This window comes from Aptenodytes patagonicus, chromosome 1, assembly GCF_965638725.1.
Source record: "Aptenodytes patagonicus chromosome 1, bAptPat1.pri.cur, whole genome shotgun sequence".
In the NCBI taxonomy this organism is placed as follows: Eukaryota; Metazoa; Chordata; class Aves; order Sphenisciformes; family Spheniscidae; genus Aptenodytes; species Aptenodytes patagonicus.
In genome coordinates, this window is record NC_134949.1 from 226,435,901 (window position 1) to 226,463,672 (window position 27,772).

Consider the following 27,772-nt stretch of genomic DNA (forward strand, 5'->3'; position numbering starts at 1 on the left):
GCAACATGTATGGCAAGATGCGCACAGGCCAGTTTTGCTATGGAAAGAACATCTCATCACTCAAGCACTTTCAATGCAATCACATTTATTGTGGGTTTATACAACACCATAAGCTTAATGCAGCACTGCACAATTTGCTTCTGCAAATAGCTCAATGGCTGAATTTCTTAATTAAGAATCTGAGCTCATTTTAAACCACAGGCTTGCTTCCACAGAGGAGTGATTTCATTTCAGGAACTAGAACTGCACCAAGCTAAGAAACAAGTATCATTTGTGGATCGCTACTGAAGGTAACCTTCTTTTTAAACAAGTAATATTAAGAATATTGAGCTAGCTATTAACTGGCAACATTTGGCAGTTTATATTTATCTTTCTGTCTTGTGACATCAGAAACTGAAGGGGTTAAGCATGGTCCCCTTCTCCCAACTTCCCACCATTATGCACCCCTCAAACTATCCAGATCATCTCTTTCTTCAAAGAGGATGATGCTATAGCACCTTCTGCCACTTGTAAAATGGCACTCATGAGCCCTCCACAGATGAACCAAATGGTGATTTCCCATTTCCCCAAACAGAGAAGGGAGCTGTCTCCACAGCACTTGTCAGTCTGGAAGCAGCTGGTAGATGAAGGCTCAGTCTGTACTTCCAAGGGATCTCAGAACTGTGGGCTGCACAATTACAACAGATGCCGATCCTCGTTCCTACTGTACATAGAGAAATGCAACAAAAATCTTACTCACTGTTCGATCCTCCAAATACATGGTTTTCGATAAGAAGTCAATGCCAATTGTTGCCTGTAAAAAAAGTGAAAAAACCAACACCTCTTAAATAAAACGTCAGAACAACTGTAGCGATTTTCAGGAGAGCGAGCATTACTGCCACATCAGAACTCAGCACCTGTAGCGCATCTGCAAGAAACATATGCTGGTTTTCTTACTTTCAAGATATAGCTCTACCTATAAGTAAGATTCAATAAGCAGTTTCCTTAATATCCATAACCAGAACAATATCTTAAAGCACAAAGAGTTGTTAACCTTAACTTCAGTTTATGAATATTGGCAGTTTAATCCATACAGTCATATGGGTATCAGCAAGGATTTTTATGCGTATGACCTAAGTTAGTGTCCATCAGCTGAACCAGGATATCTGGGCGCACTGTATTCTTCCTGACTGCCAAATATCTTAATGTATCTTAACTTTAAGCCTTTTTCGTTAAGGCTAAGGTGGACACCTTCACAGCTGCTGCAACACAAGAGCACGCACGCACACACGACCCCCAAAATTACTAAAGCTCAGTTAATACTAAAGCTCACTGCAGCGTAACTGCATCCAAGTTTCTAGACACTAGTGGGAGCTTTGCGTAGAACATCCTTATGTGTGTTTAACAGAAAGAGCAAAGCACTACTAAGCGCTATCAAGAGCTGCTTCTTAAATACAAGATTTTCACCCCATTTTTCAAGGCTGCAGTGAGGGTGAATCCAAGCTCTAGGAGTTTGTTTGCAGCAGGGATACAACCGAGTTGACCTGTTGGGGCTATAAGGCTGCCCTGGCTTCAGCAGGACACTGAGCATCTCAAGCAGCTGCACCGCCCAGCAACATCAATGGAGCCTGGAAGACGTTCCAAACAAATTGATTTAAAAAGAGAAAAAGAAAAAACAACAGATAAGAGGTAAGTCTCTCAGCTAGGGCAGAGAGGCTTGATACAACTTCTTCCCTGCTCTCCCACACTGAAGCAGGGATTTCTAATGGAGAGTGTATTTTACTGTATATGCTCCTTATTGTTAGACTGCTATTATGCCCTCACTATATATCCCCATAATTAATGCCTTGTATTCTGCCAGATTTTTTACATGGTAGGAATAAAGAACAGAGCCAGCCAGCCTGCTTGCGAGCAATACAGAAAAAACAGTTGCAAATGAACTAAAAAAGCAGAACTGAACAATCCAAACCGAATTTCCATTTGCAACTAAATATAACACATCAGAAAACAAACTTTCCTGGCTGGATCAGGACAGCAGTTTTGGAGTTCCAGGGATGCAGACGGGAAAAATAAATACTGGTGGATCTCAAGATGGCTACCCAGTGATTTTCACCTGTCATCAAGAACCGTGACATCACCAGATCAGAGAGATGATGATACTGAAACTGTAAGGTGGATACAAGAAGCCTCAAAAGACTAATGCAACAACATGCTTCGCTTCCACTTTTGTTTTCTATTGTTTCGGTAAAGGGTACTCCTCGGAAGATTGCCTCCAAGATGCTTCTATTTTCCCTTGTGTCTATTTGATTTCGCTTTACAGAAGAAAAGCTACAAAACCCCTAAGATCTTACACCACATATATAAGTCAGGATCCCATTCTGCCTGACAAACTGCTAGAGACTCAGGTTTTCTCTGCTCTCAGTAGGAGCTGGAACATCAGCTGCAAAGCCCGAAACCTGCCTCAGCCTGTACTTCATGCCATCCCTCCCACACAGCTGCACAGCAGCAAGAGCTCTAAAGCTCACTCGCTGCCGTAAGAAGTCTCTGTATGCCTGGAGGAAATGCAAGTGCCATGCAGAAATGCGTTGGGTCAGTGAGATTCCTGCACTTGAACACTCACGGCATGGGAAATGCAACAGAAAGGACAAGCACAAAACTTATTTTAGATCTGGGTGATGAAAATATTTGTGCTAATCCCATTGAGAAGAACGTATGGCAGGTCTGTTACTTTCAAGCTGTGAAATGGCTCTTGACCTAAGCCCCCAACAAGCTTTAAGAATTACTCGGAGTAACTTACAGCCAAATGTATTTGTCCACCTGTACTGTTCTGACCATACCATGACCATACAGAGAAGCAGCAGATGTCAAGGAGCGGATTCAGGCACTCTAGGTCCCAGACTTTTACTAAAACAGGTAACCTACAAACAGGCATCTTGTCACAATTCTAACAGAAGGAGCAAAAACGCTTGGAGGATCTTTACAGATCAGTTGTGAAGAAGAGCTGTGCAATGTATGAGTAGAAGAAAAGTCTGCTTACTGATGGGGAAAAAAATACATGGACATGAAACTAAGCTAATTATCGTAATTAAGGTGGCGGCAGGTTTAACCCGCTGGTTCCATGTGATGCACAGCATTTCACAAGCAGGAACTAGGCATGCTCTGAACATGATGCGATGTACTGTAAGTCCCAATTGCAAGTTTAAAGACAAGCAGAACAAAAAAAGATGGGGCTGTGTATGAGAACACTTTTTAATCCATCTGTCCTTACAACACTACTGTCTAATAAGGAACTGTTGTTACCCCATTTTATGGACTACACTTGCTGACACAGAATTACCCAAGACTAGGCAAGGAAGCCTGAGGCAAAGCAAGAACCTGAATTATCTTTCAAGTTATAGGCCAGTGTTTCAACTCAGCGCTGTCCTCCCTCTCCCCTCCTCCAAGAGGCTGAAGCTAAAGGGAAGCGTGGCTTGTAATTCTCCTCTTGCATAACACACACAGAATCATCATGTTTGCCAACGTTGGCCTTTCATTATACATCACATAAGGTGCCACAGAACAAGGAAAATCTTCCCCAGCATGTCCATGGAGAGGAATCACTCCTGGTAAAATAGACACCACCAATGGCACAATTTTATTTCAGGTGCTTGGGTTTCCTTGACACAGTACAGCGAGTTCTTGTTTGATTCACAAATGCCACTTTCATGAAACGAGCTTATTAATAAGCTATGGGCAACAGCTGAATTCCTCTTATCTAGCAGCAAGCAAAAGAAAACTAATGCACAGCACGGATTTTATTAAACGGCAGCTTTCTATTTTTACCAGCTGAACACAAAAACCCTTGTTCAAATGACAGGTTGTGGCAGCTTTCAGTAAATATGCATTCAAAATTTATCAGAAATGTCCAGAATGAGCAAATCACCCATCAACCAACCTACAGCTACAGTTAACCACATACACGGTTTTTGATATGCATTATCATTCAAGTACTTGGCTTTGAGAGGTCTCTATACAATCCTGGGCATTGAGAAATTTATATTCTGGTTTGACACTAACACATGGTGTAATTTTGGCCAAATTACTGGCGCTTTTATGACTCATTCTTTCTTCCAGTTATAGCAAAATAGGACATATTGCCCTACCTCAGTCATGACTTCAGTAAAATAGAGGTATAGTGTCATTCATCCAAAGACCAAGTACATTAACACCCAAACTAGACATGCATCAGTGATACCTAAATTGAAGCTATCTTGTAAGCCCTTAAGATTTCTTACTGTTTTAAGTCCCACTCATTCATTTTGCAATCATTTAGTATATTATGTCAGACCAGCTTCCCACAGAGACAACTATATTATCATAAAGCACAGAGGGTCAAACCTCTTCAAGAAAGAACTAGGACGCAAGCTCCGTAGAGAAAAGGAGCAGACCTGAAAGAAAAATACTGTGGGAAAAAAACAGATTAAATAAAAGAACTGCATTCACATGTCCATGTAATTACAGTGGGTAGAATTTGAAAGGATGTTTGCTCCCTTGGGAGCAATGATGTGTACTCCAGCCCTCCTACACTATAGGAGCTTTGCTTCTCCCATAGTTGAGTGAGAACTTGTATCTCATTCTACCCAACTTGCCTAGCAGCAGCAATGAGGAATTACTGAAGAGTCAGGAAGGAAATCATTAAGGGGTAAAGAGATTTAAACGAGACACTAAGTAACAGAAGAGTCACAGCGTTTTTCTTATTTTTTTCCCATTACCTTCACATTCATCAGGGAACAGATTTTTCTCAGCTTAGTGTATTCAGAACGTCACCGACTGTAACCAAGTCATGAAACACATTCTGCTTGGAGAAGACACGCTTTATGAAACTAAAGTACTTTTATAGCTTGCCACCTTTTCAAGCTCATCCTAAATTCTGGGAGTGGGCAACAATGATTGCTGTCCTAGAATTTAAGCAAGTTAGCTTGCGCCAACTTGAACTGATTTGTCACCAAACATGAAGTAGTGAGGGGGCTGCAGGACCAATTGGAATAAAAGACAACCACTGCTTCAGCCCCAACCTTGCCAACCCCAATCTTGTTTAAACAACAGATAAGCAGTCACAGGATGGGCACGTGCACAACCACCAGTTTTGTGGTCTCTGTTCCAGCAGACAGCATAAAATAGCGTCCTAAAGCACACCCAGCCCTACAATCCACTGCTTTCTGCTCCACAAGTCGTTGTTCACCCCACTGCAGAACCTCTCGCAGCTCAGCTTGTTTCTTTTTTAAGAGAGACAGGTGCCTGTCACATTTTCCCCACAGAGGCATTACATTTGCAATGGTCTGGTAGCAAATGGTGGGGGGAAAAAAAAACACCAAACCCTGGCAGACTTAACAACTGCTATTACTTGGGTATACCCAAGAAGCCTATCCTTTCGAACCATAACTTATCCTGCTGAAAGTAGCACATAAGCTACTCAAGCAGAATCCAACACTGAAATGCCATTCTGAAAGTTTATTAAAATACAAAGCTTGAAGATTTTACAGTTAAGAATTTGGTCAGTGTACCAACTCTTATCCACTGCAATCAAATGGATTCTTCCTGCAATAGGAGACACGGCAACAGAGGGGCCTTACAGAAGACAGTAATATGGATTAATTTACCTGGTAGGTGTTGTCAAAGCTGTCGTACATGAACCTGGTGATCAAGGAAGTCTTCCCCACTAGAAGAAGAAAAAAAAAAACAACCACAGATTCAAGGAACAATTTCAGTGCAAGTTTAAACAAGTGATTTAAAAATGGTTTCAGGAGGAGTTTTACTTTGGGTCCAATAGATCCATACTGTGCAATTAAACTTCCTACGATCAAAAAGAGCAGTTACTTGACTTTACAATTGCAAAGTCACTAGTAGACATATTTTTTTCTGAAAAAGGTTGGCTCCTGTATCATTCCTGAGCATCAGTTTTACTCTTAAACATTTGTGATTCGAGATGAAAATTGAAATAATTTGATCGGTCCAGTTTCTACCAAGTCATTCAGAAATTTTAGTTGAACTAAATGAACAAATGTAATAGGTCTGACAACCCCTACAACAAATTATTATAAACAAGACAGCTCTTCTCGCTCATAAAACAAGGTAGCTATGTCGCTTTAAAATACATCTCGCTGCGCATCTCCTCAATGTCTCACTCTCCATATTTGTCACGCAAATGGCAGTCCCTGCTGCAGCATCACGGTAGCATAAGACAAGATTGAAGAGCTTCATTGTTGAGAGGCTTGTTTACCATCGGCCCACAATGCCTGCAGTCCTTACCACTCCATTAAGTTCACCCTTCCTTTGACAACATACTCACTATACCTTTTTGTATAAGCAGGTTCATATGCTGTTAAAAATGCCATTATCCACCCCAGCGATGGCGGCAGCTCGTGACCGGTATATTTGCTTGGCTGTTCAGCATTAGGAGGAAGTCAGTCGGCACTGCAATCAGAAGGTGTCACTGCAGCATGTGCAGGCACACCTGATAGTCACAGAGACACAGGCAAAGCCTTTTTCATGCAGCCATTTGTGATGCTGCAGCTCCTCTGTAACTCTGACTCAGCTTGGCCAGGTTAAATCACAAACTACATCAAACTATGTCAAGATCCTCATTTCATAGCTGAGATCGACACAAACTGTGTGTATTGTAACATTCCAGACAGGTTATCAGACTACCTTGTAATCTCATTTTCCTTAAAAGGCAAACAAGAGGTGCATTTTAAAACAATCATTGCCACAACAGTTGCGTTCTACTCCTGTAAGACCAACGATACAGCTGAGCTGGGACAAAGCCTAACTTATACTCAATGGACAACTTTTTCCTGCTCCACGCCATCTTCACCTGGAGGGGACCGGCAAGATATGCAAGAGCTGGAACATCTCAACCTGCCTCATTTCAATATGTTTAAACACTCTTAATTGTAGGCAAATTATTTAGGAAACAACTGAAATTACTCAAGAATATACCACCTCCAGCTGTTTTCTTCTAACCTCCTTGCAGCTGGAATTTGCCATCTCCCGCTGGCAGAGGAGAAGAGCTGTATGACTTATGTTAGCCATCAAACATTGCAGGTACAGATAAAAGGCAGTTAGATGTGCACAAGCCAAAGCTTGTTCTGTGTTCTTCAAATAAGCTTCCAGAGATGTTAGTTCTCTGCAAGGGTGACCATCAAGAGAGCAGGGGAATTTAAGCCAAGATTTTTGGGGGGGGGGGGGGGGGGGAATGGTGTTTTGGGGGGGGGTCTGTTTTTTGGGTTTTTTTAAATCTCAGTATAAAACTTTCAACAAAATCTCCAGTATTGTACTTAAGCAGCATTTTAATCCATCTGCAAACGTCAGTTAACTCTGTAGAAGTGCTAACAGGAATCCAGTAGACAGCCTTTGAGAAAGAGATTTTCCCAAGTCAAAATCTGAGTTCCTGTGTGAATTTTTAACATATTCTGCCCCATAGGCACAATCAGGTTTCCCACAAAGTTAAAAAGCTGCCTTCACAAAGGTAGAGCCAACATTCCCTTTGGTGAGTAGGTTTTTAGAAGCAACGCATCTCAGACGGGCAGGATTCCTGAATCCCCGATTCAAATTTGTCCCAGGCCCTCACCGATGCACTGAACGACAGCACAAGCTGGTGCAGGACAGACAGCCACGGGCTGCGAGAGGAGGAGGGTTTCACTCCAGACCCAGCAACAGCGACAAGCCTCAAGGGACAGAGATGAGCAAATTCAATACCTTTCCCACTGCAGCACACACTATAAATCCCAGTAATGGGTTTGCGGCACCACAGACAAGCTGGCTTTTTCTCACGTGGCCACTGATGGAAACAGTCAAATTTAATTCTTTAGAGGTGCAAGGGGATGTAATCAAACCCATGAAATAATCCACTTTGGTAAGTCACAACCCCTGAAGAACACTGAAGTCTTCTGGCAAATTATTTCTCTTCCCACTATACATTGAGATGTCTTGGAGGGAGTCTCTCTAGAAATTATAAAATCTGAAAAGATTCTCTATTTCATATTCCTGGAGCTTCCCCACCCTACCTTCACTCATTTCACAAAAAGAGGGGAAAAATAAGGTGCTGCTTGGCTTGCTTAAATTTAAATATCTGCTTCAACCAACGTTGGATAGAGTGTCTTAATGCACTTTGGTGCTAAGACATTTCTTCTCCAAACAGACCAAGGTTTTCTTTACACAGTACGTCAACAGGCACCAGATCAAGTCAATATTAATACCAACTGCTTACAGTTTCAATTCCACCATGGCTACTGAAGCATCACCATTTCTCCTTAAAAAAAACCAAACCAACAAACCTTGCTTTAAAAATCCTGGCAGAAGTGAAAGCCCACAATTCCCACTGTATCTATAATTGAAAGGCAAAGTCAGTGAATCTTCTCTTCAGAAATTCACAAGCTTATATAATCTAAACAGATACCTTGTCCAGAGGGTTACAGGCTTTAAATATTCCTTCTTTAAAAGAGCCACTCCTAATACTTAACACCATCTCACCTCTCCCCAGCCTCCCCACACATGCTGCCCTGCCTGCCAATGGCAGAAACTACCCCCAGCCCTACAAAAAATAGCCGAATGAATCACCTTAGGATTCATATACCATCTGTTGCACACTAAAGTGATGTGGATGCATATGCTGATTCTCCTGTGGAAGCCGTGCTGCTATAAGCCCTGTTTCAGAGCGCTTGAATAGAGAACGAAAACAAACAAATTAATCTATTGTCAATTATGTTGATCACATTTCTCCCATATGGAGGCACACAGCACAGGCCCCTGGGCTAGTCATAGCTAAAAGCATTGTCACACATGATTTTGTGAGTACACCAAGTACTTAAACATGCTAACTGTGTTTATGACAGACCTAACACAACAGTTACAAACTAAATTCCCAGTAAGGATAATCCCTTAGGAAGGGAGAGCCCATGGTGCAGCTAGCACACCACAACCTGCAGAAACAGCTGATCTTTCTCCCCGCCCTTGGCAGAGCAACAAGAAAGGGCCATTGAGCCACAGTTCACCATTTGCTTTTGGAGTCGAGCCCCTGGGCTCTTGGGTGAGTTTTATTTTTACATCTGTTTTTATTTGGAACGTTGCAATGGAGTGTTAAGCCCCTGTGCATGACTTCAAAAAGAAATAAATATAACAATAATGAAGAACATTGCCAAAAAAAGAACCAATTTATCGACTGAGGATCTGCAGGAGAGTTTGAATCCCTCCATTCCATATTTTCACTTGCTTTCTCTTCTGTCTTGCTGGCTGTATGTTTATCAAATTCACAGGAGGCATTAATTTGGGAGCGATTGCAAGCAAGAGGACAGAATCAGAATTCAAAATAATCTTGAAAAATGCAGAAGTGACCTCAAGAGGAAAATGAAGCTCAGCAGGGAGAAGTAGCACAAGGTAATACACACAGACAAGAACAACTGGCTGCTTAAAATACAGATTGCAAACAACTGGGTATTGCAAACAATCTGGGGGTTATAACCAAAGGAAGCAGATAAGACAGTCAAGACTGCAGCCTCATTTCATTAAGCAGTTGTTTTTTTTTTAAATCTATTGGGTAAAATTTCCACACACAAATATGTCCAGGGCAGCATTAGTCAGCGATGCGGTAGCATACAACATCCTTCAGGCCAAAATATTTCTGGTATGCTGGGACAAAAGAAAAAAAGAAGTTAACATGATCCTTGGAGAAATAAAGGTGGGGGAGGAAATGCTGTGAATGGGGTTTTACTGCAGTGCACAGTTTTGGCTGGAGCAGCGAGGGGGATTCTGCTGGACACACTGACAGCAAGTGAGGAAAAACCTCAAACAATTTAGGAGGTGAGAAGGAGCTTTTTGGCAAGGAAAAAAGGCAGCTTGCCTAGTTTACCAGAACAACTGAAAGGTGACGGACAACAGAGAAATAACTTAGTGATAAGGAAAGGTGGTCTCCAGCCTCCTTTCCTTCTGTAGATCAAGATCTAACAGCTGAAAGCCAAGTCCAAAGTCCTACCAGAAAAGGCACGCAATTTTAAAAGTGAGGGTAATTAAACTCTATTCAGCTGGGCAGTGGATTCTCCTCCATTCCTTGATACGCAGTTGTCAGATTTTATTCTTGGTGTTGGAAATTCCTACACCAAATACGTAGGAATTTACACACAAGGCACCCGAGAATTTTTTGAAGCAGAGGGAAACTAAGAAAATAAGTGATTAACCAAAGAAACCATTTGTTCCAACACTGCACCTGAACATCAATTTTAGAAACTCTTCTGTCGTTAAGTTGCTGAACAGCAGCAGCAGCATGGGTTTCGTTAGATGAGTTTTCTGCTCCTTCAAGCTTTTGATCCAATGAAAACAAGGTCCGCATTAACCAGCTCCTAATCACAAAGCTGTGGCTCAGACACCATTGCTTAAATGCACAGATTATCAAGGTACACTCCTCGATGGGAAGGCAACCAGCTCCAATGGGAATTTTTAAGCTTGTATCCGACTTGCTCAGATGGTTTTCTTCAGCTATACCAGCTCTGGAAGAATCTGGACCTAGAGATCACTGGTGGCTCCCATACTGAACTAGGTACTCACCAGCTGCAACTGTACTCACCTTCCTAACCATCAAACCTGAACACCACACGTTGAAACACGCTGCAGGGCCTGTGTGGTGCTTTCTTCTGGGAGGCCGGGGGAAGAGCAGAGAGAGAAGTGTTTTGCTGTATAAGGCAGTAAGTGGAAGCATTCATCCGCATTAATTCTGATAAGCTGCAATGTCTTAATACGTTATGGGACAGAAAGAAGTAGGCTGTTCTGATATGTAAAAATAGGAAACTCCTAAAGGGAAAGGTTTGATCACTGGTTCAGCACAGAAACAGGCAGATGCCCAAATACTAACATCCTCCTAATCAGTGGCAGCAAACAGCAAAGTATCCAAGACACACAGCTGAGTTAAAAAGACGGGAACTTGTGAAGTTCCTATCAGTGAAATTGCCATTAACTATGAGGGCCCAAATTCAAAGCCTTCAACAGCTAATTGAGTCAACCTGATCGATACTCTTTGTCTGGAAGCCTTGAGCCACTGCCCAGCACTTATTTCAGAAAGAGCATTCATCTGCAAGATGAAATCAATACGCTAATCTCATAGTTCCAGCAACTTTGATCTGACAGCAGCAACTGGAGAGATTTCAAGGTCGTTCATCTGATTCTCGAAGGCTGCCTTGTCCCACTTCTGGAGCCTTGCATGCTGGAGATTTGTATGTCCAACACCAACCACCACTAATGACATTGACTAATAATGACAACTCCCCCACGCCAGCGCGTGCAGAATACGTGCTACTGGCTACCGCTGGCAGCACTACAAGCAGCACTCCATGTTGTGTGCTGTAACGAGTCACTGGGGAGACTCTCACAAGAGCCAGGGATAGAGGAGACCCATTAGGTAACACAAATCATCTCCCTGCCAGTACGGGATTAGAAGGTCATTTGTTGGCAGGCACAGTCTGCAAAGGGCTCAGGCAACAGTCAAGAGTGACCTACAAAGGAAAAGTAATTGGGATTGTGCCACTTCTACCATATGATGTATGGAAGAGGAGCAGGCCTTACCTCCCCATTTCATTTTCTTAGGCACACACTTGCCTCTCTTATATTAGAGATTCACATCTTGTCCAAGGATTCTTCCAGAAAAGCCACACTTCCATCTTCGAGTTCAAGCTTTCAAAGCATCAGCAATAAAAAATAAACCAAGAAACATCTGCAAAGCAACATAATCTTAAAAATAATCAATCTATCCAGCCTTTTCATTGTAAAGCTAAAAAAATTCCACTTGACCTCTCCCAGTTCTCAGAGACAGACTTGGTAACAGAGATCCAACTTGCTAAAAGCCTAAATTAAAGAGAGGAAGATGAAAAAAGCCTTCTCATCACCCACACAGATAAATCGCAGCGTAATCCCAAAATTTCACTTGCCCTTTGCAAGAGTCCTTTAAGATTTGGTTGAAGGATAAACCCCAGTGACACTACAACTTACTTTCACAGATAAGCTCACCTCAAAATCTTCACTGGAAGTATTTCCTTTACTAGACACAGCATAACACAGCTAATCCAGCAATAACTGAGGTGCTGACAAGGAACAGTATTTCTCACTGAGAAGTCAAACTCCGTTCTGCCCTCAACTCTCAAAACGGATGACCCGATACCACTCAAGAAGTCCTGCTGAAAGTTACAGCTCCGAGATCTTCTGACTACCGGCCTCACATCAAGTTTCATGCTCAGATTTGCTGGTACTTGAGACCCAATGCTTAAAAGAGTTGCTAAAACTCAAAGATTTAATGCTGAGGATCAGAGAACTTGCTAGTCCAGACCTGGAAAAGACAACCCAAGGCAGCAAGAGGAAAAAGCACTGCTAAGAACAATATACTGAATTATGAATGCATGAAAACCATTTTTAGATTTTTATTTAAAAAGAAGCCCCAAAAGGAGGATGCTCATAGTTGACTTTAAATGATCTGTATGAGCCAGTAATCAAGAAGAATATTTTTAGGTACGTCAGTCTGAGCTCTTAAAACAGAAATGCCGTATTAAAGTGATTAAAGCAGCTTCTTTAAAAAAAAAAATCATCCTCTGCTATTCACTGTCAAGCTATGGAAATTTCACTCAGTTCCCCCAAAGCAAGAAACAAAACCGATTCGTTATCCCGAAAACACCGACAGAGCCAGACGACTGCATTCATCTAACAAATTCTCGGTAAGATTAAGTTTATCCATAGTCACAGCTGAGGAACTCTGAGGATAGCATCAAGTCTAGTCACAGAGAGCAGAGGTAAAAGGCAGAGTTGATGTGGTCTCGCCTCCTTGCTCTAATTAAAGCATTTTTTTTCCCCCATTGATTCCACTTCTGCTCTATTGTCAAACCTCTTTTATCCTGCCGTTTCTTTCCTGATGCAAGACGCCAGATGAGATCAGACCAAAGGACCATCCGAGCCAATTCTTTGCATCCCTAAGTCCCCAATAAATCAAAGAAAAATCCGGGGGGGTGGGGGGAAGGGAATCAGAAGAAAGCCTGCAAAGAATAAACCCTGAAATACATCCATGACCCCACCCTCTGTAAGTAGCTTTGTTTACAACTAAAATTATGGAGTCTGGTTAAAAAAAAGTTATTTTTTCATTAAAAAAAGTATGGCTATAGATTTTTTTTTTTGAGCAAGGGGTAATATTAAATGCACATTTATCAGACATTTTCAAAGCATGTTTTGGCTACACAGGATAAAGCTGGCTGAAGGATGCCCTCCCAGCCTGGTTGCCGAAATGGAACGGCTGCCCCCATTGATTTCAGCAAATAAGAACATTTTGTACTGTTAACACTACAAAAATTGTGCAGGTGGCTTTCGTACTACTTCAGTGGTTCTTGCATTATACCAAAGCAGCAATGGCTTCTTTATGTACAAACAAAATGGTTCAAACAGCCTCTTTTAGGATAATTTATTCCCAGCCTAGTTAAGATCTAGGTTATAAATTATACTCTTGTCCTTTTAAACAGATTTGATTCTTTAAGAAGGAACTTAAGATTTTGTTTGGGAAGTTACTGTAAAATATCCAGAGCATTACAGGGAAACAAACAAGACCCAGAAAAGCAAGGAACAGTTTTGTTTTGTTTTAAATAATTTTAGTAATTAAAGAGATGTTCCATCATTTTCTACTTTAAATATATTTTATTTCATTCATCCCAGAGAACAGAGGCAACTCACCTTGATTTTAATTGATTATATTTTTCATGTTTACTTGAAATAGAACAAACAATGGACTAAAGCTTGCAGCCTAGATCAAATGCACAAAGATCAGCAAAGGAAATTAAAGTACCTACAGTGAATTTGTCAACTTCAGATCGAGTGAAGCACAGGGAGCCCTGAGCAAGGAGCGTACTCTGAATAGAAAGTCCATTTAATACACTTCCAGCAGTTTTGTCACTTCTAGTTTAGTTGCAACTTCTTTGACAAAGGAAATTTGCAGCTACGTTGCTCTACACAGGAACTATGGGCCAGTGAAGATCTGCAGATAATTTGCTGATGCAGAACACTGATATTTATGTATTTCTTTGGCGGTTCAGTAGACATTTTGATCCATCATAAGTACACTTCTAAAAAACAAGAAATAAGTCAAAGTCCTTCAAGAACTTAAAAGCAGGTTCTACAGGCTGCAGACGATTGAACTCCACAAACCTCCGCGCTCGGAGTCCTCTGCGCGCAGCAAATGGTAGGCAGTGGCACAGGAAACCAACTGTTGCTTTGCGAACAACGGATCACCACACAGCGACAAACAGCAGCAAAGATGCTGCTGGCAGCGGCCAGCAGTTCGTACATGGTTGCCAGGGGGAAAGAAGGACAGACAACAGAGCAACCAATTCAGAAAGGGCTTTTTGGCAGTTTGTGTAGCTTTAATGGCATCCTACCTCGAAAACTAATTCTAGAAAGGCAGACACAATCAATAACAATGTCAAACAACCGTAGCTGACCTTTTTAGGCCAACGAATCCTTAATTTCTTTTCAGGTCGCCACCCACAAAGCAGCTTTTTTTTCCTCCTTTAATTAAAAGCACTATTGAAAACTGTTTGATACAGTCCTGGATCAATTACTTTGACCTCAGGGATTGCCGGTAGTCTATAGCTCTCAATTTGAGAATCATTGGCTTGTACCCACAAAGCAGAGTAGGTAAGTCAGCTTACCACGCCTGGGGTACACATCTTAACACCTTGCACGTTGCTAGCACGGCTGTATCAGTCCACACATCTGTAAAAAACACTGCGATGTTTGTATCATGCTATTCAATAATTTCAGGGACACACGCTATGCTTATCAAAATCAGCAGTTACAAGTCTGCAAAAAGGCATGAAACCAGCACCATAATGTCTACAAGGGAGCAGGTATATGGCAACGTGTTCCTTTTGATTCAGATTCAAAGGAAGCAGAAGCGTAAGGAATAACTGTCCCCTCAGAGTGTTACTTCATACAAAACAGTATCTGCATTCAGTAGCCTCTTACAACTGTAGATGAGGAAAGAAGAAAGCTCAAGCTGCTCCTTTTCCTCCCCAAATTAAAACAGAGCGACCGATCAAGACAGTAAAACACAGGCAAACACATACTAAAATTCACTAGTGTAAGGTCCATCAGGATTTCCTCTAACTCTACCACCTCTTCTTTCCTCATCTTTGAAATGATGCATCACCCTTCTCAGCTGAAGGTCTCAGCCTTACGCATTTTTCACATCTGCCCTTGTGGGCTCCAGCACTGGCAGAGACATTTCACGTCGTATTTGGTTGCAACAGCTTGGACTGACCGGGCATTATTTCTTATCAGAAGTGTTAACACAGATAAGTCCCGAGGAACTGGCAGCGGAGGATTCCCATAGTCCAATTTCATTCCCGTAGCAGCCTGTCCAGCCTTAGCAAACTACAGGGAAAGGTGTGCTTTGCATTTTCATATTTTCTATTTACATTTGTTAGTCACCAGTTGACAAAACAGTAAGAAATAACTGACCACAGCCATCACCATAGTTGTTCAAAGACTATTTATATTAGAAGCAATCAAAATTAGTAACTCTACAGAAATTAATCGACTGGAAAGTATTAGAGAGTTTTGGAAGCCCGAGGTAATCCTGAAGCATATCAACTATTTTTTTTTTCATCCCAGGCTATAGTATTGGACATTACATAGAATCTTAACATCTTTACAAACCTTGAAGTCTCAAATTCATAGTGCGAATTACTATCAGTGCCCAATCCTCTGGCTCAGGTTAAGATGTGCTGCTCATCATCTAGCTCCTGTTCAGGTAGGATGCTGGGAGGAGGGTTGATCCTCTTAAAAATCCACTTTTTTTTTTTTTTTAAACACACATTTTAACACCTTCCCAGATGAACAGTAATAGCATTGCCCCAGTTAAGAAAACCGAGAGCAAGGGCTCTACACAAAATGGTGATTAATGTAATGAGATACAGCATCTGACCAACGAACCAGTGAAATGACCAAGACAGTAACTGGCCTCAGAAACGCACCCTTTTCCCTCCCCTCTCCACAGAGCCCCGAGTATTTTAAAGTACTGAAAGATATTGAACAAAAGTTACTTATTTTCTCGAGTCCCTTAGTCCTTACAAAGATTCTATCCAAACTGGACTTTTCAAGGCAAGTTGAGACAGTTTTATTACAGCTGAGCATCTGCTTAAGGTGCAAAGACAAGTTTTACTCATTACTACAATTAAGTAAGAAACAGCACGGCCAGAATGTACACTGCTGAGGAAATATCCATTTTCGTTTTACCATGTAACAATCAAGTGTCTTGAACTTCAGTCAACTCTCTGTGATGGAAGAATTTCCGAGCAAAGTATTTTAAAGCCTCAATATCTCAGCAGTTCCCAGCAACTTCACAAACCAGAAACTGTGACATCAGCCTTTTAGCTCACTAGACAGTCTTCAGCACTCCGGTGTTAAAAAAAGCCTGCATTTAACAAACTAGAATAGACCATAAGCTAGGTATACAAGCCTAAAAGGATGGTAGGAAGCATGCATGAATATTTATGACTGTCTGCTGCAGAACAGCAGGAAGGGAAGCAACAGTCGAGTGAACTAGCATGATATAACAAGGAATGACACCTACCTAGCAGATGAGCACACATAAAGCTATTATGTGAACGGCTGATATCATCTGCAGCTTATTCTCACATGCTACAATAACAGGGACACAAAGAAAAGCAGCAAGTCCATTTCCACAGCAGCACCATTTTAAACACTAAGTATACAAAAAAAAAAAGATGCAACAATCGTGCATTTCACATGCGTTGCTGTTCACTCAATGCTTTCCTTTCAGAAACAGAGGGCATACTATGATTCTCCTAAAGGATTCTAAAGAGTTACGGCAAAAATATCTACTATATGTATTTTTGTTATAGCCCCAGGAAATCAGTGAAATTTGCAGCTCCTTAAGTCTCAGTAAAACGTCTTCAAACAGTAGACCCCACTAAAGCTATTTGTCACTCAGGAGGCAAAGATTCAACTCTTCTCCCTGGCCATAGCCAAAGATTAATTTTTTAATGGCTTCTAACAGAAATTGATGAATACGCATTTCAAGTGCCCAAAATTACGGCAGTTTCACAAGCCTTTGAGACCTTGCTGGAAGACATGCCCTTGCTACTGAGAAGCAAATAGGAAATGTAATTTTGTCACAACCCAGACGTCATCAGAGCAAAGGGGTTTTAGTTCCAGTCAATCTCTCCAGGCAATAACCCACACAAACAAGAGATTTCATGCCTGCTGCCTGGCCAACTGCTCTTTCCTGTCAAGTATTTCCATAATTTACAAAGAGGGACCAATTACTCCCTTATCTACAACAACCAGTAATCAAATGATTAACACTTCAGTAACTGCCTTATAAAAAAAGATGACTATGAAAATACATGTTAGTCTGAAAAGCTCATTAACATTAATTTTCATTCAGTCTTTTCTTTGAGTACCTCAGAAGAGCACGTACACAGTGCTGTTTTCCTACCAGAAGCGACGAGGCCCTGCTTTGTGCCACAATACTTCACCCAAGACAGAAGGAAATTGAGGTGGATGCACTTTTCTGGACTAGAAAGTATTTTTTCCCAGGGTCTTGCTAACAGCCATGCCCAGCAAGGCCAGTAACATTTGAACACTGGTGTTACACAAAAGCAGAAGCTTAAGTAACATCAGTTCTTCCAACCCAGCTTCTCATATTCCTGCTAAGAAAACCACCAGCTCCGGTTCAACAAGCTCAGACTTCAACCAGAAAGGATCCTGTCTCAACAGTAAAACATGATCTTTGATAGCCAGGTTGTCCCTGACAATATATATTTAATTTTTGGCCCACTGAGCAGGAACAAGATTCTTCTTCACTAGTTAAAGCCCTGCAGATAACAGATTATATATGCTGACACACGGCCGCTCGCTTTAGGTCCTTCATTCAGAGGGATTAGGACTGAAGCAAACACTGGCAGAACCAAGGACTGAAAAGCTACCCTGGCTATAGCAACTGTCTTCCAGAAGGAATCTGCATAGATTTTGGCATAAGTATTACATTTTCAGGAGTACTACGCTCCATGAGTAAATTGTCCTTCCAGTTCAGTCTGCCACAAGACAACTGTGAATATATTCGAGGCGATTTGAGAGGTTCTGCATCTGTATCAATGGAAGTATGTTTGTGTCAAGTTTCTGCTCCAGATTTTTTTTTTTTTAACTCTCTAATATTACTATAGGAAACGTCAGCTCTGTGAAACTACACTCCCAATCTTGTTTTTAAGTAAAAGTCAATACAATCCAACGCAGAGAAACTTTGCAGAACTTGAGGATTTATTTGCTCTCTCCAGAAGATAGAGAAGCTTTCCAAAACCTAGCAGTTCGAGATTGGTTCATGTCTAAAATTTGAAGTTCTCAGCCTTACTTTAGATTAGCTAAACATCTGGATGTAGACACACACTTGGGATTAAACCTAGCTGAACACTGTTAATATCCTAGTCTCTGTAACAGGGAATGCACAGCTAGTCAGCGAAAGCTATTAAAAGACTGCTCTCTTTTTCCTTAAATGAGAAAGTTTTCATTTTATTCCTAACCTTGTGCTATAAATTTTCCCAGTCTAATTCCCATCGTACACTATTTCACTTTTCTACACGTATTTGGCAAAAGAGTTATCACAGGATGGTTTGGATTGGAAGATGATTTAAAGCTCATCTTGTCCAACCCCCCTGCCATGGGCAGGGACATCTTCCACTAGATGTTAGTTAGTACCAACTTCGTTGTTTTCCATTCTAAAAATCTCAGGTTAGACTTCCCTTCCCCAAGGGAGCCTGCTCTTAATACTGAGAAAACAGGCTCAGAGAGGAACTATGAACAGTATCGTTTCTGCCACTCAAAAAGATGCGAGCGGACACACCGACAAGTGGAAGAGCCCCCTGTTCTGTTGGGAGAGGTTTTATGGTCACATCTCACTAAAAGATTCTTCCTTCCACTTTGACAGCTGAGCTGGTTCACTGTTATATTTTAACAGTTTAGCATCTCCAGGTTGCTCAAATTTTCACCCCACCCTTTTAAAGAAGCGTATGTTCCAAGTATTGTATGTCCTGAACTAGGCTCTGCTGATGAAGATCATCTACTAATACCTCTGAAGACTTCTGGGGAAGTGAGGGCCAGGAAAGATGTGAAAAATATTGTCCTTGCAACTGGCTTTTAAGCTTCTCTCTTGACTTCAGGCTGCAGTGGGGGGACACAGACCCCATGAAAAGCTTGTTCACAGACTGTAACAGGGAGGAACGGACAATTCTCAGCCAACGGGAAACACTCGAGAGAACATCCTCAGTGTCACAAGGCAGAGCCCAAAATATTAAAAGCACAATTGTACTGTATAAAAAACTAACAGCCTCCTTATACAGGTCAGAGAAGAACCTGCCTAGCTCTCCTGAACGCGAAACACCGGTCCTTCTGGCACCAGGGTCCTTTTGCGCAACACCTGCCAGAACATCCTCATTACGATCTTCACTAATTGCTTTCAAGCAGCACGCCCCAAATCTTGCTTCAGCTAGCCTCAGCATCCATGATGCCGCAGCTCCTGAAAAACTGCACGCGCTACCCAATATAATCACATGATGCACTCTGAAGTAATGTTAAGCCTATGTTAAACCTCACATACACATTCCCGAGGGACAGAAAATGGACGAGAAATTGCCTCTAACAAGCAGAGTAACAATTCTCCCAAAGGATCCTACCTTTTATGCAACCATTCCACTAAGATCCAAATGCCACACTATGGGGGGGGAAAAAAAGTTTTAGAGCTGACGGCTAGATATTGAAGGATGACTGGATAAAAGCCTGCTGTGCCACTGATCTAAGTATTCAGTGCCATATGGATGTATTTTATGCTGTCTCTAGGCATTTTAAGACCAGCAAGAGAAGCAAAGATTTGTCACTTGTATTTAAAGTTTGGCAGTAGCTAAAGGGAAAAGGAAGAGGCAGAAAAAGGTATTTTCTATTATCAGTCCTTTTTTTTAAGTCAACATTAGCCTGCTTGCTTTCTTTAGACACGTTAGAATCCTATTTTATTTAGTACACTTTTTTCTTAAGGGAGACGCAAGTTAGTTTTACGTGGAGTTTGGTATCTCTATTTATCAGTAATAAACCAAGCCACATACTGCAACTAATCATTAATGGCCTGTAGCAGGCCAGAGTAGAAGGCACAGCCTAGACACGTAAAGCTGGACAAGGCTCCCCTTTGTATTTCAGTATATGAAAGGTTCACACAAATCAATAAATTTTGATTGTGGAGACTAATCACAACTTTAATGACTTAAACTCGGTACTCTTTTCCACTAAGTAAATCCTAATAAGCACTGGCATAGTTGATAAAAGTAGAACAATATGACTGATTATTAATGCATGGGCAAATTTCCCTTGGGATACACACCAAGCCTTGTGACAGTGACAAAAATACATGGTGATAAATAGCTTCATTAACTCTTGTGGGATTTGTCAGTAATTAGCTTTACTTTTCCTCCCAAAATGGGAAATACATGAAAGAGCACAATGCAAAAAAATCTTGTTCTGTTTGCTCAGTCATTGCCATGAAGAAATGAAACACTGAACATGGGTCAGTCCTCCAGTTCCATCTCATAACCACTCAGTTACAGACTTTGCAGCTGTGACTGTTTTTAAACAATTAAGTTGCACACTGCAAAGTTTTCATATAAAAGCTGGGTTTTTTCCACCACAATCATGTAGAAAAGAATAAACAAGAGTCAGCCCCTCACTACTGAACAGGAAGAAGCAAGTCTTAAAATTATAGAAAGCAAAATATGATAGTTTGATTACTCTGTCAAGATAGTAAAATAAAAAAAAGCATGGAAATGTTACCTCTTAAGCAGAGCTATAAAAATTCATTTTAAAATATAGGCCTTGTGTTCTGAAATTGAAGCCACTTGTCTAGTTCTCTGCAGAGGAGTTCCAAGTCAACCACATAACATAACCAGTGCTATTTTCACAGTTCAAAAGATTTCTGAAAACAACACAGAGCCAAAATTAGTGTCACAAGAGGAGGACCTTCAGGCAACTTCAGTTTTCCTCATCTGGTGTAACACCAAGCATCTGGGAAGTTACACAATGCCACTTTATGAGTACTTCCAGTTTTCTGTTTGCGAAAACATCTGTCTTCTTTCATGTTTAGAGCTCTGAATCTTCCATCATCTTGTACAGGAGGGCAGAATATTCTGCTGTCTCCTGAGCCACGCGCGCTGCAGGTGCACGGACTGTCCCTCATAGGCAGAGAAGATGGAATTTGAATTGAGTTTTGAAGAAGCAGAATCCTGCCCATTTCTAAGTGACAGACACCCTTTAAACTGGTGTGGAAGCCAGAAACTGTCTTCTATTGCCTATAGCAGACCAAGCTAGGAGATTTTCTGGGGGGAAGAGAGTCTTACAATCTTGTAAAGACATGTAACAAAAATGCTAAGGTGGTATGAATGAAATATGCATGTAAACTTGTGCAACAACAAGCAACACAAGAAGAAGGATTAACAGAATTGCACATGCTAATTGCTACATAGTGTGGTAAATGTGGTTTCATTCAAATGACCAGATAGCGAGAAGAGGAAGAATAAACTTAAGATAAGGTAACAAGAAGATCAAGAACTGGAGCTGTAAGTTCCCAGATAAGGAAAACAAAAGAATAAGAAGACTCAGGAATTTTGCCCAAGCCATAAGAGGGATGAGACAAAATACCTAGAGGAAAGGTCCCAAACAGTTTCAGCTCCTAAGTAGTACAGGAGTACAGTCCACAAGTATCTGTTAAGTGTCACAAAATCTAGAAGAATCTGAGAGACACGATGAGGACTCAAACTGTGTCCTGTCCTGTGTCACATTAAGCAACTCCAGCCATGGCATTTGGGCACACATCCTGATCCTTTTGAGGACACGGATGAGAGCGCATGCAAGTAAAATCTACGCTAGAGTGACTGTGAGTGAAATCTGTTCAACTGGAAACAAACAACTCCTTTCACTTCCATAAGGGCCTGCACTGAGTTTTGTTACGCTATTCCTTTTTAAGGTTATGGCTCTCAAGAATGGATTCTGGAAACTGGTTTCTATTCCTGACTCTTAAGCCCTGGTTCACTACGTTAGAAGCAGCAGTAAGCTACAGGGCTGCCTTTCATATATAGTCACCACCATTTTTGTTAAAAAAAGCCCTCATGTTTCAAGAGCATGTGTAGGAGTCCCAAGTATGAGCATATTAACCCTTTACATATTTCTAAAAGGAAAATATTCACCTTTTGATGACACTCACTTAGAGCATTTTGAAAAAAATATCCCAAGGAGTAACTATTCTTGCCCACAGCAGAGAGAAGGGGCAGTTGTCATGCAGATGACAGGAAGCATGAATGATATGCTCATGTTTGCTATGCAAGATATCTAGGAAAACGGGGGGAAAAAAAGGTATTAAGCTTACTTAATTAACTAAAAGTACTCACAGGTCACCTTTACATTTCAAAGACTGCTGCACAGTCTCTCATTATTTGCCAGGAATGAAAAACAACCCCAACATTTACAGTCTCATGAGGATATTTTTCACCACAGCCTGAAGATTTAGCTTTCCTTCTTATCGTACATAGTTAAAAGCTTTTTAAAACAAGTTCCCAATTAGGCTTGAAATATTCTCCAAAGGACTTTATTATTTCAACTGCTCACAAAATGCCTCGGAAGTAAGGCTCTTCGAGCCTCAGCATAAATATTGATAACACAAAGCAGCACCTCTACGAAACTGTAAGCGAATGTGTCCCAAGGATCTTCTGATCAAGTCTGGATGACCGTGAAGCTAAGAAAGAGGAAAGATTCAGCAGCACAGAAGGCCATGAGATCACAAGTCTTTATCCAAAACTACCCAGCAGCAAGGCACAGCAAGTGGAGGCAGGAGCTCTCAGCTGCGGGCTAATGCAAGGAAGAGAGTTTCAGGTGGACCTAACCATCAACTCAGCTGGCAAGAAAGAGGCAAGCACAGATGGGAAAGCTGAAGACATCCCATGCAGGAGATGTTATTGGGAAGCTCCTCCTACATCTCAGAAGTGGGTTGGAGGTTTTTTTGGGTTTTTTTTTGTTGTTGTTGTTTTGGTTTGGTTTTTTTGTTTTTTTTTTGTTTTTTTTGTTTTTTTTGTTTTTTTTACACAAGGCAATGAACAGCAGCAATAGTTCTTGCAAAGTCATGTCTTCTGGACTCCTCACTCTGCTTTTAAACACTGGATTTCACCCACATGGAGACATATTCCACTATCAGACTGCACAACCATCTCCGATATTAAGCTAAGTTATATTTGTATGTACACTTCTGTGGAAAAAACCAGTTAAACCAGATTTGGGCAGCAGGGGAGTTGGAGGATGCTGGGGGAAGGGAAGGAGGAGGAACAATACTAGATCTTGGATAGTAAAGTCCTCTTCATTCCAGTTGCAGTTTAGTTGGGAATGGCTGCCTTTCCCTGAGCTAGAGTATGAGGATTTACAAGATCCAGCTTAAAAATCAGAGAATTAATAAATCTTGTATAATCTCATTATAAAAGACAGGATGGTATCGAGGTAAGCAGGTAGAATAGGCTTCTAGGTAGTCCCACTGAAGAAAGATTAAATTAATTTCATATTCTCAGCAGGTCAGTGACTAAAAGTTAATTCAGGCTCTAAAAAGACACCCCGCATGCTTAGGCAAAATATGGTAGACTGGTGGAACTACAGAGCCATCTCCTCCGGGCTCCGATTCAAGTGTCCTCAAAGTGGTAAGGTTGAGCTGAAGCTGGGCAGTAAACAGGAGTTCAAAGAGTCAGAACAGGTGAGATTTAGTACTTGCTTTTTACCAAAACACCCTGTTTAGTTATTACTCCAACAGTCCCCGCAATACTCTGGCTAAACATGTCCTTAATAATGCAATTTTTGGACAAAGAATCAATTTTGGATTGCGGTGTTCAGGCTGAAGTTTCAGAACAACTCTACTTGACTCTGTTCCAGTTTACTCCATGATAAAACACACAGCTTTGCTGTGAGCACATTCAGACAAATTAAATGCTTTGAGAGACACCTCATCCTTATAACATCTTCAGTCCAGGCAGAAATGTAATTACATTAATGCTTCATAAGGTGCTTGGAGAACAAGCAAAGAAAAAAAATAGTGATTGTTTATATAATAGCTTACAGACAATTTCTACTTGCTCTATTTCTGCTTTTATGCATTAACGTTACACAAAATTTCAGTTAGAGTTTCGGTTCCAATTTATGTGTATTTTTACAATGTAAACACGCTAGCACACATTGCAAATGCTAAGACAACTTCATCTTCGCCAAAAAGCTTTAGCCCTGGGGTCAGGTTGTTTCAAAAAGAGCTCTTGTAAAGTTATACTGCTAAGCATTTCAGTGAAGCAACAGATTTATTATTGAGATGTGCAATACATGCTGAATGCCAAGTCACTTCTAGCCTAAGCAATGGTTTCTAAGCTAGATTGATAGAAAAAAGCCAAAAGAAGGAAAGGTTCATCCATTAAATATTTACTCTGCCTTTAATTTTAACTGCATGTTTATTTATTAACTGGGTGGTGGTTTGGTTGGGGTTGTTTTTATTATTTCAACTGCTTTAATGGTCCACTTGCTTCTTACCCAAAAATTTGAACGTATCAATTTTAAAAGACAAATATTTAAGTTTTATTATTGTCATGCAAGGGTAGCTTAATATTCACTTTATATACGATGGCAGTTAAAGCCTATGGGGATGAATCCACTTTTTGAAGCATATACTACATATAGGCTATATCATTCAGACACCCCATTAAAAACAAGTGCAGCACTGAGCAAAAAAATCTACAAGGAGACCTTCAGTAATTAATCATTCATAAGATCCAATTTTTACATCCCAGTATTTTATTTTTAAATACCTAATTATATGCTTGTAAAAGACTTGGAAGATGTAAAATGCTACATACACAGATCAAAAGTAATTAGGCCACTTTGGACAGACATTACATTGGAAGCGTAGATCTGCTCTTTAAGCAGTGGTTCTGGTAAGCGCAACTGTTGCTCTGCACTGAGCTCCTCTTGCAAAAGGGAAAGGAGCTGCAAGCTCCTCCATCACCTAGACCACAAGATTCAAGCGAAACAGTTATCATAAAAATGACATTTCCAAATTCAGAAAACCGTTCTGAATATTTTATATTGGCATAAAGTCAGAACCAACACAATTGTTTCCCTCTCTTGCAATTACAATTGCTTTTGGAATGAGCAGGTTAAGAGTAAAAATAAACATTTAGGATCTCATTGCACTTCTCCAAAATTAGTAAGCTTTAGATGAGTATGAGCAAAAAGTACGATCCATGCTCTTGTGAAGCACTTGCTCATATTTACTAAAGTGAGAAAGTGGCAAGAGAAGATATACCTTCAACTAGATTTCCAGATTTTACTGCCACTTTATTCTCAATTTGAATGAGAAACTAATCACCACAGAAACATTTTGAAAACAAGAGGCAGACATTCAAAAGATAATAATGAATTTCTGGTTTAAATACCTTTAACACAGTATCTGTTTCTGGAACAAACCATGTTCATGGGCAGTTTACACAGGAATCTGCATATAAATCCTCAAACATAACGTTTTCCAAAAATAACTTTTATTAAAATAGGAGAAACTAAAAATGATAGGCTAATACATCCTCTAATACGAGAATACTCTTCTGGATTCTTCAGATTTATATTGCGCTGGTGACATTTCCCTGCAGAATTATCTGTTTCATTATCTCTGCGGTAAGGCACCACAGAGAGTAATGTCCCTTTCTCTGCCACCATCAAAAACAAATCTTAATATCTGAGGAACATAATGCAGTAACGAGGGCGATTCCTCTTCCCTACGCAAAAGTACTTAAATACTTTCAGAAATCTTGAATTTTTCTTTGCATCATTCATCTTCTCCTGAGGTTTAAGTATTATCAATGACAATCGTAATACATACACTTGAAATTACATCAGTGAAAAGACTTGTTGCCATGTCTAATGATTTGCTACCTGAAACCACCAAGTTCAGCTGCTAGTTAGGCTCCTTCCTGGATAACCTCAGATTATCTTCCTTTTCCTCCTTGGTACAGTCCCAGATTGTGATGGGTTATTTTTCACTCTGACCTTCAGAGCATTCGGATTCTAGCAGGCTTGCATCTTTTAATTTAAGGCGTAAGATCCAGAAAGATGAACAGCAACTTAACAGTAAAGAGTAAGAATAGAACCAAATCATTTTACATTAATGTTTAATTACAATTTAAAATTGGTTACAAAACTGAACTTCAATGAAGCATATTCGACACTTCTTCCCTAAAACAAGTCTTGATCAAAAGTTACCTGTGCAGTTCGCTCCTGTACTGAGACTGCTGCAGACTGAGACGTGAATATATTCCTACTACTTCAGAATATTGGAAAAATCTTACCTAAGCATAGATGGTCAATCCAATATTCTCTAGATGTTGGTGATTTTGAGAATGTAATCTACGAGCAACAGTATCGTCAGCTATAAATATTGTCTGGATTACATTAATGTGCATGAAAAGCTGTATTCACCAGATACAAAAGGAATCACATCTGCTCCAGAGCGCAGAAAATACAGGCAGAAATCAACACAAGAAGAAAGGGGATCGAAAAGTTTGGGTAGCTATAAGGGGAAAAGGCTTTTTTATTCAATTTTAAAAGCATATTAGTTCTCAGATTCTTTGCAGTCATGAAGGCATACCAAACCGCCCCCTAAGAAATTTCTTTAACCTACAGTTATTGACAGTGAAAGTCGGTGAATGCTATTTAACCGATTCAACATTTGTGGAAAGTCTTGACGAGGATGTGTTCAGCTGCTTCAAGTAACTGTGTTGCTTAACTAGGCGTGAAGTTTTAATTCAGTCTATTAATAAAGTTAATACAATGTTTATCACATTTTTCTCAAGAAATTGACAAAAAAAATCTTACAAAAGCCAAAACTGAACACAGAAATTGAGATGAAATTCAATAGTCATTGCTAAGTAAAATATCTTAACTTTAGCTTTCAGAACTATTGAAGCAAACCAGCATCTTCTCTCATTCAGGAGCAGCCCCAAATTGAGACGGTAATTCAAGCACTTCACTGAACAGGTTACATGGATGGAGTCCTGCTAGCTTAGCACACAAATAGATTCTACAAAAATGTGAAGTCTTCGCAGGTACACCAGAAGAAAATTGAATTCCCTCTGCGTGATTTATTACCACAGCATGAATGCATCAAAATCAGTTGATTTTTGAAGGCTACCATGCCCACCCCACGCCTCAACACTGCATAAACATCATTAAGATAACTTGAGTCTTTGTAAAATCTCCAATTTTCACTTCAAGAAAGTGTGACACTGAACTCTACACTAGTGGCCGTATTATAACTTTCCAATGAAGTTTAGAAAAAAAAAGGAGGAAAATTTCAGATTATTAGACACCCAAAAACCAGATGAAAATATCCCAATATTATTGATAATGCTGCCTATTAAAGGCAAACTATTTGAGTCCAGTTGAGGAGCTGGCACATCTGAAAGATCCTCGCAGCAAAGACATCCAAGAACACCCCAATTCCCGTCACCTGACTTGGAGCAGTCGAGTTTTCACCTTCAGCTTCTCATTTTTCCTTCTAGTTTGAGCTGTTATACTTCCCACTTGAAAGCTTAACTGGATAGGACACAGAGTGCTGATGGCACACAAAGCTGCCGATACAAGAAGACACCTCATTCCCTGGTTCCAGAGCAGCCCG

General features: G+C 40.6%; 1 protein-coding gene across 3 annotated transcripts in view; it reads right to left on the reverse strand.

The window, feature by feature from the left end:
- Positions 1-27,772, reverse strand: part of RAB6A (RAB6A, member RAS oncogene family) — a 64,682-nt gene that overhangs the window by 20,314 nt on the left and 16,596 nt on the right. For all 3 annotated transcript variants that reach the window (XM_076328541.1, XM_076328539.1, XM_076328540.1), the window contains exons 2-3: positions 5,619-5,677; positions 740-793 (exon numbers count right to left, since the gene is read on the reverse strand). In XM_076328541.1, coding sequence (XP_076184656.1) covers positions 740-793; positions 5,619-5,677 — 113 coding nt within the window. The remainder of the gene's footprint in view (positions 1-739; positions 794-5,618; positions 5,678-27,772) is intronic.